Genomic DNA, 13,285 nt, shown 5'->3' on the forward strand with positions numbered 1-13,285 from the left:
CCTCATTAATGTACACGCAGCACCCCATATTGACAGAAAAACACAGAATTGTTGACATTTTTGCAGATTTATTAAAAAAGAAAAACTGAAATATCCCATGGTCCTAAGTATACAGACCCTTTGCTCAGTATTTAGTAGAAGCACCCTTTTGATCTAATACAGCCATGAGTCTTTTTGGGAAAGATGCAACAAGTTTTTCAGGGGATCCTCTGCTATTCCTCCTTGCAGATCCGCTCCAGTTCTGTCAGGTTGGATGGTAAACGTTGGTGGACAGCCATTTTTAGGTCTCTCCAGAGATGCTCAATTGGGTTTAAGTCAGGGCTCTGGCTGGGCCATTCAAGAACAGTCACAGAGTTGTTGTGAAGCCACTCCTTCGTTATTTTAGCTGTGTGCTTAGGGTCATTGTCTTGTTGGAAGGTAAACCTTCGGCCCAGTCTGAGGTCCTGAGCCCTCTGGAGAAGGTTTTCGTCCAGGATATCCCTGTGCTTGGCCGCATTCATCTTTCCCTCGATTGCAACCAGTCGTCCTGTCCCTGCAGCTGAAAAACCCCCCCACAGCATGATGCTGCCACCACCATGCTTCACTGTTGGGACTGTATTGGACAGGTGATGAGCAGTGCCTGGTTTTCTCCACAGATACCGCTTAGAATTAAGGCCAAAAAGTTCTATCTTGGCCTCATCCGACCAGAGAATCTTATTTCTCACCATCTTGGAGTCCTTCAGGTGTTTTTTCATGTGTCTTGCACTAAGGAGAGGCTTCCGTCGGGCCACTCTGCCATAAAGCCCCGACTGGTGGAGGGCTGCAGTGATGGTTGACGTTCTACAACTTTCTCCCATCTCCCGACTGCATCTCTGGAGCTCAGCCACACTGATCTTTGGGTTCTTCTTTACCTCTCTCACCAAGGCTCTTCTCCCCCGATAGCTCAGTTTGGCCGGACGGCCAGCTCTAGGAAGGGTTCTGGTCGTCCCAAACGTCTTCCATTTAAGGAATGGAGGCCACTGTGCTCTTGGGAACCTTAAGTGCAGCAGAAATTTTTTTTGTAACCTTGGCCAGATCTGTGCCTTGCCACAATTCTGTCTCTGAGCTCTTCAGGCAGTTCCTTTGACCTCATGATTCTCATTTGCTCTGACATGCACTGTGAGCTGTAAGGTCTTATATAGACAGGGGTGTGGCTTTCCTAATCAAGTCCAATCAGTATAATCAAACACAGCTGGACTCAAATGAAGGTGTAAAACCATCTCAAGGATGATCAGAAGAAATGGACAGCCCCTGAGTTAAATATATGAGTGTCACAGCAAAGGGTCTGAATACTTAGGACCTTGTGATATTTCAGTTTTTCTTTTTTAATAAATCTGCAAAAATGTTAACAATTCTGTGTTTTTCTGTCAATATGGGGTGCTGTGTGTACATTAATGAGGAAAAAAAATTAACTTAAATGATTTTAGCAAATGGCTACAATATAACAAAGAGGGAAAAATTTAAGGGGGTCTGAATACTTTCCGTACCCACTGTATGTATATGTATATGTATATGCAAATGCCATTACTCTTGCTTTTCTGTGGATGTTCTGGCTCAATCAGCTCAGTGTTAATCTGAGGAACAGGTCCGTTCAGCAGGTCACATGACTTCGCTTGTCTGAAAACAAACACACACTCACAGAATAAACACAGTCTCCTCCATAACTTACTCATTCCAGCATGGGCGGGTCTGTGTGTCTTACCTGAGTGAAGGTGGCACAAGGTCAGGAGGTAGAGTCAGAGGTAAGGGCCGCCCATTCTTGGCCATATCAACCAGGTGCATTGCTAGAATAAACTCTTCTGCTCTCAACTGCCCATCACGATCTACATCAGCAAGAGCCCTGAAGACAGATATATTCACATAATGTGCCCATGCATGCACACACATTTGCGATTAACCTGGAAGCATTTCAAATGTTTAATAGATGAATCAGTTCCTAATTATCCAACTGGCAGCTAAACAGCAGACGCAACACTGTGGAAGTAGGTGTTTAGACAATATAGTGTGATCCAGGGTTTAATGTGTGCGAGTGATTAATGCATGGGTCTTCAACAAGTTTTATTTGACATAATTCTTTTTTTATCTATTAAACAATGCAAAGGGGGGAGGATGTGTATGCAAATAATGTCATCAAAACATGTTCTTCTTGAGATTAATGAGTGTTTCATATGATGAGTACAGTGTTTCGTGAACTCACCATATGGTAGAAAGCTGTGTTTGCGTAAGGTTTGATGCTGTGAGGGCATTTCTGACCTGGGGACCTTCAAACAAACATACAAAAGAGTTATGCGTAACACGTATGCAGGGATGCTATCATATGCAAACACAGCCATTGCCTCCTCTTTCTGATTATCTACAAACACACAATCACCTGACAGGTATCCGCTCATCAGCTTGTCTAGACTGTTGAACTGCTGCCGGTATTTCAGACGGGACAACTGAGGCACCGCCCAATCAGATGCATTCATTTTGGGGGAGTTACTCGCAACGGAGGTGGTGGAGGAAGAGTTAGAACTGTGGAAATTTAGAAATAAATGATTATTATGCTTTTCTATAAATGTGATCATTTAATATGTAATGCTTTTAATTTCTAAATAAGTAAATAAACTTACTTATTAAGGCTTTATGTTGCACCTAATTAATTAATAAATGTATGGTATTCTTGAATGTCCTAACTAATGCTAAATACAGATACTCTTCATTCTCCAAATCTGCATGTTCACTCATCTGCACTCTTGAATTCAGAAATTGCATTTGCATGCCAAATTCTTATCAAATGAGCTCCATTTAGCAGCTGTTCATTAACACTAATATAATCTTCTCATGAACCAATAACCCATACCATCATAAAACACAGACAACTGGTCTCAGGCAAGCTGCAAGATCAGCTTTTCCTTCAGTGCTGTGAGATTCTGCTGTGACTTTTAATAATTGATATGTCTGAGCAACATTTGCTGAATCCTTGTTAGTGCAGTAATTACCACTACCGGGACCATTAAAATCTTAATTACAACTCATTATTATGAGCAATTCTGCAGTATTCCAACTCACTGCTGTCAGTTTACTGATTTTTAAATATTCTGAGATAACGCTAAAAGGATTCCACAGCCTTCTGCAGTTCAGCATGGGCAAGAATGATAGAACGTTCAGAAAGTGAGATGTGTCTTAAACGACTTGTAGGCTTATATTATGTAACTTGAGGGGAATGATCATCCTGGTGACTGGTTAATACGCCTCCAAACAAACCCAAACACATTTGCACATATGTATAAGACAATGTGACAAAATAAGCACACGCACAGACAAAATAAGGCTGAGCGATATAGCTAAAAATATATATTTTTCACTCTTTTGATAATATTCAGCCCTAGACCCAGTAAATTAAGTTACGCCCTAACAATGGATTTGTTTTTTATAAACACACAGCGTTTCACTTCACAAGAAGTTAATTTATTGACTAGAGTCGAGTGGATTACTTTTGGATTATTGTTTTTTTAGCATCTGTTTGGACTCATTCTGACGGCACCCATTCACTGCAGAGGATCCATTAGTTACAAGTGATGTAATGCTAAATTGATCAAAATCTGTTCTGATGAAGAAAAAAAATTCATCTTGAATGGCCTGAGAGTGAGTACATTTTCTTTCTCTTTTTTTGATAAACTATTCCTTTAACATGATTTAATAATTCATTTTATAAATAGCTAAAAAAAACAGCTAAAAAAATCTAGTTTAAAAATCTAGTTCATCTATTTTTTTCTATATAAACACAAAGAGAATCATATTTAATCATTGTTGTTCATATGCATTCTAAGAACACTGCATATTTAATATTTAATTAATCAACACATATTTTCACTAAAACATTTCTTTGAACATTTCTGAGGGATGACACAAGTGACTTGTTGAGTTAAATTTTGAAATGATTCTTTGAAATGGACAAATTCCATGGAAATGGAAATTTAGGAAAGTTTATGGCTAAATAAAAAGTCCATTAAATTGATTACGACATACATGATGTTGCTTAATTTTATATCACCAGGATAATCATCCCAAATGTATTGTGTATATTAGATATATTGCACAGCCCTAGACCCAAATTCATTTTAAACAGGCACTGAGCAGGAATTAGTGGGTTTATTAGAGGCTTCTGTACCACCACGTGGAGGTTGGATGACTCTCGGAGGAACCCTAACAAGATCCTATTAAGATACAAGGAGACAGCTGTGCTATTCAAGCACTCTGTCAGCAAACACACTCTTATTTACTACAAACTTCTAGTACTGGCAAAACTAGCCCAGAGTAAGAGGGTGTCTCAGAGTGCAGTTCTAAGAAAATCACTGTCTTTTTTAGCTTTTACTTAAACAAACACAATCAAACGCTTGCATGCAATAGATATTATGCCCAATTCCAATACAAACTTTGGTGCTGAACTTAGTATGGACGGTTCATACCTGCTAGAGACAAGGTCCAAAAGCGAGTGAGATTTACTCAAACCACTGGAGACTGGGAATGCTGGAAAGATAAAAGAAGAAAGAGAAATACTTAAAGCACATGCAAAATTTGTTAGAACTTTGTTAACTTTCATATGTACTTTCGAGTTATAGATTATGCAAGAAATCAATGTTTTAGTCTCACTGCATGTAGATTAAATAGTAAATACTGAATGTTCATCTGTGCAAAATGGTGGTTTGTGCATGAATTTAGGATAGAAGGGGTTACAGTACCTGGTGTTGGTGTGAAGAGAGCTGCATTGCCATTAGGTAAAGCTGGCACACTGAGAGAGTTGGGCATCTGAGGCAATAGTCCTGACATAAGGGCAGGCACAGGAACCAAAGGGGTCATAGCAGGGGCTGCCATCACTGACATGGCAGAAAGATTTGGCATGGAACCCATACCTGAAACAAAACAAAGCCAGATTATATGAGATCAATTCTATATGATGTATTAGTACCATATTGATTGCCAGCTGATTTTTTTATTTATTTGTACAATATTGCACATTTAACTGTATATAGGATAATTAGCTGTTCATGCTCATTTCTGCTGTAGCATTTGGACCAATCAGACACACAACTTTTTGTTATATTTAACAAATAATATCGAACTCCCCATCACCTAACCAAATGGCCAATTACGAGGGTCTATGGACCCTTCCCCCGAAATGCACCTAACACCTCAGAAAAGCAGAACAGGCCTCTGGTTCCATGGTAACCAATGCTGATATCACTGGTTTTATGGCCTAAAAGGAATGCAGGAGATAAACTCCCTCATTTTCCTCATAAGAAAGACACATAATGCCCAGAGAAATGGACTGTTCTCTAATTAATTCATAGGAAAACCTTTCTTTGATTGAATACACATATCCTTCAGATTTTTAAATTTCTTTTATTTTTGCCCGTCATCTAACGCTCAGTTTGGGATAATCTTTAAAAACATTTCAAATAACACATAATTTAATAACACTGTTTAATGTAATCAGTAGAAAATCTTGTGTTAAATATCAATTTTTTTATCTGTACATTCACATGTAGCGTTTAAAATTATAAACAATTTTGGTGCTTTATTTTTACTTTTTATTTATTTAGACAAAATATTTTATTTAAATGTTATTTTCTTATTTATATACTATTATAATATTTATTCATATTTTTTATTAACTTTTATTTGAATATTTTCAGTTTTCAATTTCATTTTAGTAATTTTGTTATTTATTATTATTTATTTATTTTTTTTTCAATTCTATATTGCTTTAGTTTATGTTTATTTCAGTTTTAGTATTTTTTTGTACTTCAACTTAACATTGTTCAAGTTAGTTGCCAAGGCAACATTTCTCATTTTGATTTAAGTTTTTTCAGTTTAGGTTTTTCATCAAATTTTTATATATTAGATAGTATTAATATATATATATATATATATATATATATATATATTTTATTTAACTTTTATTTCAATTACCAAAAATATCGTCCATTTACAGATTTCTGTAAGATTTTATATAAAAATAATAATATACAGTATGTCTTAATATCAGAATCATCTTTACAACCTGTACTATAAGCATCACAACCTGTAGCATAAACTTAACAAAGCAAACAAACCTCACATGGCATTACATAACCAACAATCAACTCATACCAAAGCGTGATGAAGATGTCATTGCAGGGGTAGGCGTCTGCTTCATGATGATTGGCAGGTTGGACGGGAGGGGTTGACCCTGCAGCTGCAGTTTAATTAGTTTCATTGCAATGGAGAACTCCAATCTGTCCATCTTCCCATCTTTTCCTATGTCCGCCAATGCCCTGAAATAAAGGAAGCAGCCATTCTCATCAAAAGTGTCTTACAGAGAACTAATTGCTAGTATAATCCCAGCAGGAAAACCCAGAAGTTGGTTTGTGATGACTGAGCAGCATTATTGTAAGCTCAGATCTTTGTTATGCTACCATATTTATTTATGAACAAGAGAATTTTAGAACATGCAAATGCTATAAACTCGAATGAGACATTCTGTACCCTGTATCAGTAAATCTACATCCTGTTTGTGGATGGGCGACAGTGTTTACACCAGTAGACTAACCACAGACAGGAAGAGGTTACATTTGGGAACCTCCACCATCCAGAGACGTACGTGGCTACAAATGCAAATTGTCCCACACACATTCATTTCTAATTATATTATGATAAATCTAGCCTTGCAATAGCAAATACAACCCCACAGGCACACACATACAAATGCTGCACATATGTGCAGGTTATTTGTACGCATACAGATGTGCAGTGGGGTCAAAAATACAAAGTGTCACTAGTGAAAATGCTTCTTACATGATCTTAAAATTTAATACAACATTTTTGGGAAAGAAATGAGAAGGGTTATACAGTCGTCTGAAAAACTATTAAGGGTGTATGTACCCCGGATTAAGGGTGTATGTACATTAAGGGTGTGTGTATGTGTGTGTATAGTACTTACCAGATGTCTGCTAGGACTGCTGTGGGGAGACCAGATTGCAGGAAGAACTTTCGTGCTTGATCTCCTAGAAAGAAAGAAACGTTATGTGCGCTGTATAAGAGCATGATATGCATGTGCATACACTACCTTTCAAAAGTTTTAGGTGGTATGTATGCTACAGTAAAAACATTAATACTGTAAAATAGCATTATAACTTAAAATGATCTGTTTGCGATTTTAATATATTTAAAATTGTATTTTATTCCTGTGATGGCAAAGCTGAATTTTCAGCAGCCATTACTCCAGTCTTCAGTGTCATATGGTCCTCCAGAAATCATTCTAATATGCTGATTTGCCACTCAAGAATCTTGATACATTTTTCAGGGTTTTTTGATCAATAGAATGTTTAAAAGAACAGTAATTATTTGAAATAGAAATCCTCTGTAACTATAATCTGTCATTTTAAATATCTTTACTTCTGATCAATTTAATGTGTCCATGCTGAGTAAAATTATACATTTCTTTTAAAAAGAAAAATCGTACTGATACCAAAACTAATGAACAGTACTGTATGTGTGTGTGTGTTCTTACCTGACAAATAGCCCAGAGTTGGAGCCAGAGAGTCAAACTGTATGTCATGTTTCCCCCTCTCTTCTGGAGTTATAGCCCAAATATTAAAACCACCTGCGACAATGAGAGGGACAGAGAAAGTGAAAGAGATTTTTTGTTGTTGTTGTTGTTCTGTCTTCTCAAATCTCATCCTGGATCATCTGTTGTTTTTCTCCTTTTGGGTCTTGAAATTCCTGCCAGTTCTCTGTGAGATTGTCTGTTGCTTTGACAAATGCTGTTGGCTTGTGTGATCCAGGCATTAGAGATGTCTTGCTGGAAAGAGGCTGCATATTTGACATATTTTAATGAAATGACAGTTAAACTCTTTAAATAATGCGATATTCGATATGCGATACGATAATGCTTAAAGTGCCATATGCTCAGATGAAACAGTTTTACTCAGCTGTTGCTGAGTCAGTTCTGTGAACTTCTATAACTATCTTGTGTCATATATATATGGTTATTTGTATGTATGTATGTACCAAGAGTTCCTGTAAAACCACAACAAATTCCTTGTGTTTGCGCACACTTAAGTGGAGAATAAAGCTCATTCTGATTCTGATTCTAATAAGAAAGCACCCCTACAACAACTTCTGAAAGTGAACAGTAGTGTTTTACTCGAGCATTACATAAAAATGTCATTTTAACATTAGTGTAATCGTTTTAACATGAGTTTAGGATCTGAATAATAAAACGGAAAAATAAAACACTGCTTAGTATTTTCTCTTTGAATTCAATATGCACTGATTCTTATTTAAGCTACAAAAGTTATTTAGGTAAGAGCAGTGAGCGATTTTCTCTTTGTCTTTTGTTCATGGCCCCAAATATTGCAAGATGTAGCGATATGCATATTGCGATATGTACATTTGCGATATATTCCACAGACCTACTAAACCGTAAACCATCTTGCAGAACTATCCCGCAAAGATCTATCAAAAATGTCAGTGTCCAATAACAACCTGCTGCACTTACCATGCTCAAAGTGGGTCAATCTCAACATAGCTTTCACACATAGTGCTGAAGACAAGCTTTTTATCACCTGCTGGTGTTTTGGCACCGCTTTTAAAAAATTTGAAAAATACAGCTGCATAGAAGCTCTGACTACATGGTTTCCTTCAAACAGCTAGAAAGAACATTGTTTTCATACCTATGCACATTATACACATTTATTTAAAAAAGTAAACACTAATTATGTCACAATGATATGCTGATTGCTGAAATTGTACTCACTCTCAGGCCATCCAAGATATAGATGAGTTTGTTTCTTCATCAGAACAGATTTGGAGAAATTAAGGATTATTTGCTCACCAATAGATCCTCTGCAGTGAATGGGTGCCATCAGAATGTGAGTCCAAACAGCTGATAAAAGCATCACAATAGTTCACAAGTATCCCACACAACTCCAGTCCATCAATTAATGTCTTGTGAAGTGAAAAGCTGCATGTTTATAATAAACAAATCCATCATTAAGGAATTTGAACTTTAAACCATCTCTGCTGGCCAAAATACCAGTCTGTGCTTGATCTGTGCATATTTCTCTCCTGTTTCAGATGAGATGGCTTTTTCACTGGAGAAAGCAATATTAGGATTAGAGGACTTATATTTTAGCCAAAAGCAAATGTTTGAAGTTAAAAACATCCTAATAATGAATTTGTTTTGTGGATTATTGTGATGTTTTTATCAGATGCTTGAAGACTCATTCTGACAGCATCCATTCACTGCAAAGGATCAGTTGGTGAGCAAGTAATGCTAAATTTCTCCAAATCTGTTCCAAAGAACAAACAAACTCATCTACATCTTGGATGGCCTGAGGGTGAGTACATTTTCAGCAAATTTTCATTTTTGGGTGAACTGTTCCTTTAATGAAAGAATGGGGCAAATATTGCCCATCCTCTTATTCATTCTTAGCCTCTCTTTCTCGCTGGGGAGGAAACACACTTTCAGCTCATGTTTCGTGCATTGTCAGCAGCGCTAAGATTCAGAAAAAGGCCATCATGATTAATTAAGTGCAGGTCTGTGAAATCATGTGATGTTTTTCGTCATGTAAATTTAGCCGATTCAACAAAAGATAAAAACTATTTGACAGTTTGAGATAATCGGCCTTTACTTCAGGAAAATGGAGCTACTTTTTATGACAAAAAAGGAGCAAATAGTCTAACCTTGAACAAACTAGTAGCCATCAGAAAATTCTTTCCTTCTTTAAAAAAGATTAAGCTCTAAAGAAATGAATAGTACTTCTAATAGTCAGCAGTTTTGTTTTATTTTTACATGAGTCTGGTCACCTTATGGGAGCCAACGTCATGATGGTGAATTTTAAAACAGATATACCAGGGATCCTCAAATCTGGCCCACGAGATCCACTTTCCTGCAGAGTTTAGCTCTAACATTTACTTTTACAGAGTAGTCAAGGACAAACGGTTCCTCAATCTCCTAACATTGAAACGTGGCAACGGACTGTGTCAGTGTGGGAATCAGGGAGTCTGTGTGATGTTGTATTCAGGTACTCCTTTGGGAAATTTTGATCCCTCCAGGCCACACAGTGAAACATGTACTCGAGGTTTATTACTAATTCAGGCCCAAATAGCTATTAAAATGGTAAGTGTAAGTGGTTCTCTGTTTTAAAGATGTAGCAGGTTTGCTTTTGTGCTTATTTAGCATTAGTGCTTAGACAGAAACTAAAATATTTTAAAATAAAAAATAAATGAGTATACACAGATACCAAATAAGCTCGCAGACACAAAGAACATATCCCTAAACATGTCCAAAATGGTCCTCGCAGTGCTGACATAAACATTTATTTGGGATGATATAGCTATTTAGCTTTAGCCCATATAGCCATTTACACAAATTTGAGTGATCATAGGAACCAACTACTAGTATTTAAACCTGCAACCTAAGCTTTCATACTTTTACCACCACCCTGATGCTGCCTTCAACAAACAGACCTGAAAATCCCTCCTGGGATTTTCTTAAAGTCAAGAAATTGTAGCTAAAGAGTAAATGCCTCAGTTTTGCTTCACTTTAAAGTCACACATCAAAACACACCTAAGATATTTAACAAACTCCACTCACCCTGCCTGCTCTCTTTCTCTAGCTTATCTTGGACTGTAAGATAAATATTTTATTAAAACATTAGTGAGAGCTGACTTAAAGGTGTCTCAATCAGTATATTTGAAAGGCTCCTTCTTCAGATTTCACTCAGAAACAAGTATAAAGGTATTACCAAATTTTTGGACAGAGAACCTATACATTTATTGTACAGAATTAGTTTGGAGCTTTTATTCAAAGCATCTTACATTGCCTTTTAACTAGTAATACAGTACATTTGTGAAACTATGACATTCTATGAAGTGCAATGTAAACACTATTAAATATGAATATTATAGTAATTCAGTGTGAAGGTATAATTCAAAGCACCATGGTATTACACCATGCTTTACCATCACTGTAGAATGGTGCCACCACAGTTGCGATGTAACAAAAGTAGCGATAGATATTTTATTCTGCATTGAGACATATATCCGAGTGAAATGGATTATTGAGAAGAAGAAAAAATGTAGGGCAAGGACTTGGTCCAAATGATCCAATGGTTTAAAGTTTTTTATTGGATGGAGGCATATCAAAATGCTTGCAGTCGATTGCAAGGGGCGGGGTTTCTGTGGATGGAATTATTGGTCCGACACACTACCAGAGAGAACTTTAAAAAAAATTAATTAAACATATGCACAGATTATGCGTTCTTGATAAGGATCAATAACATGCATTTAGAAAACAGATTTCTGAAATTCTTTAACATACAAATGTGCTCCATGTTGTAAGATTCAGATTCATTGAATCTGAATCTTTTTGTCACGAATCCGGTCTATGAACTTCCGTTCACTCTAAAAACCTACTCAGATCCTGCTCAAGTCGCCGAGTATTGTTCTGCATTTATCACTCTCCTAGTGTTAGCTGCTTTACCAAGCCATCCCGTGATTCCAGAGTTAGAGTTTAGTCTTGTTCATATTCTGTTTGCCCGTGTTTTGATCTTAGCCTGTTTTCTCATCTTGTCTGATCTCTACCTGCCCTGAAGTTTATTGCCTGTCTTGGATCTCTCTCTCGTCTTGTCGTTTGGACTCTGTTTGACCCTGCCTGTGTTCTGACCATGTTTATAAATAAAGCTTGCACATGGATCCTCACGCCTCACATCTCGTCTGCCCCGTTACAGAATACTCGGCCTCACCAGGATCCAGCAGCTTTTCAAATGGAAATGGACAATGGCTAGGTATGGACACTACAAGATTACTATTAACCCTTAAACAAGGCATACGATCACTGGAAAGCTATACTCAAGAATTTTTAGCCACCGCTCATTATTCAAATCTCCATGATTGTGTATTAATGGATTTTTTTTGTGCTGGCATTAATGAACCTCTTAAGTCTAAACTAATCCATGAGGGTCCCCGTTCATCATTGATTGAGTTTTTGGACTATGCTCTGTTATCTGTCGGCTCCTCTTTTACTGTGGGAGTTGCTGAGGAGACTTGTCATAAAATGACTGCCAACACGGAGGCCGTTCGCAAGATGGCCGCCAGATCAGAGACTTTCAACAACATGGCCGCCGTTCCAGAGTCTTGTCCCGTCATGGCCGCTGTTCTAGAGCCTGCTCAGGTCAAGTCTGCCAAGTCAGAGCCTGCTCATGTCAAGTCTGCCAAGTCAAAGCCTGCTCATGTCAGGTCTTCCAAGTCAAAGCCTGCTCATGTCATCCATGAGTCAAGTCAAGTTCACAGCTGATCGTCATGAGTCCAGTCAAACCACCTCTGATCTTCATGAGTCCAGTCAAGTCACAGTTGATCGTCATGAGTCCAGTCAAGACACCGCTGATCGTCATGAGTCCGGTCAAGACACCGCTGATCGTCATGAGTCCGGTCAAGACACCGCTGATCGTCATGAGTCCGGTCAAGACACCGCTGATCGTCATGAGTCCGGTCAAGACACCGCTGATCGTCATGAGTCCGGTCAAGACACCGCTGATCGTCATGAGTCCGGTCAAGACACCGCTGATCGTCATGAGTCCGGTCAAGACACCGCTGATCGTCATGAGTCCGGTCAAGACACCGCTGATCGTCATGAGTCCGGTCAAGACACCGCTGATCGTCATGAGTCCGGTCAAGACACCGCTGATCGTCATGAGTCCAGTCAAGTCACAGTTGATCGTCATGAGGCAAGTCAGGTCACAGTTTCAATTCCTGAGTCAAATCAAGTCTCAGCTGATCTTCTAGAGTCACGTCACATCACAGCTGTTCATCCAGAGTCACGTCACATCCTGTTTGTTGCACCCAGATCTTCAAGGTCAGTCCTTCAGTATACCAGTCTGGTATCTAGTGTGAGGGATGCACCGCTGGTGTCTGCTCGCACAGGTATCCCCAAAACCCACTCACTCTAAACCTTCTGTTCCTGAACTAATTCCCCTGTCTAAAGTGCTTCCCATGATGGGGATCGCTTTATGTTGCGTTTGGGCTGCATACACCACCACAGATCTGGCCGAGGTGGCGATGTCCACTGTGATGTCTCCAGAGGTGGCGGCTGATGCTGCAGAACCTCTTGTGGTAGTGACGCTCGCTGCTGTGTTCTCTGAGGCGATGGCACTCGCTGCAGCTTCTCCAGAGGTGGTGGCTCATGCTGCAGAACCTCCCGAAGCGGCGGTGCTCGCTTCAGCTCCTTGTACAGTGGTGG

The 13,285-nt window shown here is 38.5% G+C and overlaps 1 protein-coding gene across 1 annotated transcript in view; it reads right to left on the reverse strand.

Moving 5' to 3' along the window:
* The window catches only part of LOC107556117 (intersectin-2-like), a 49,862-nt gene that overhangs the window by 17,920 nt on the left and 18,657 nt on the right, over positions 1 to 13,285 (reverse strand). The window contains exons 3-11 of the mRNA XM_016239155.1: positions 7,553 to 7,645; positions 6,983 to 7,046; positions 6,154 to 6,317; positions 4,743 to 4,913; positions 4,470 to 4,530; positions 2,390 to 2,532; positions 2,216 to 2,279; positions 1,721 to 1,858; positions 1,547 to 1,635 (exon numbers count right to left, since the gene is read on the reverse strand). Of these exons, the coding sequence (XP_016094641.1) occupies positions 1,547 to 1,635; positions 1,721 to 1,858; positions 2,216 to 2,279; positions 2,390 to 2,532; positions 4,470 to 4,530; positions 4,743 to 4,913; positions 6,154 to 6,317; positions 6,983 to 7,046; positions 7,553 to 7,645 (987 nt within the window). The remainder of the gene's footprint in view (positions 1 to 1,546; positions 1,636 to 1,720; positions 1,859 to 2,215; positions 2,280 to 2,389; positions 2,533 to 4,469; positions 4,531 to 4,742; positions 4,914 to 6,153; positions 6,318 to 6,982; positions 7,047 to 7,552; positions 7,646 to 13,285) is intronic.

Source organism: Sinocyclocheilus grahami, unplaced genomic scaffold, assembly GCF_001515645.1.
Source record: "Sinocyclocheilus grahami isolate Dianchi unplaced genomic scaffold, SAMN03320097.WGS_v1.1 scaffold556.1, whole genome shotgun sequence".
Taxonomy (NCBI): domain Eukaryota; kingdom Metazoa; phylum Chordata; class Actinopteri; order Cypriniformes; family Cyprinidae; genus Sinocyclocheilus; species Sinocyclocheilus grahami.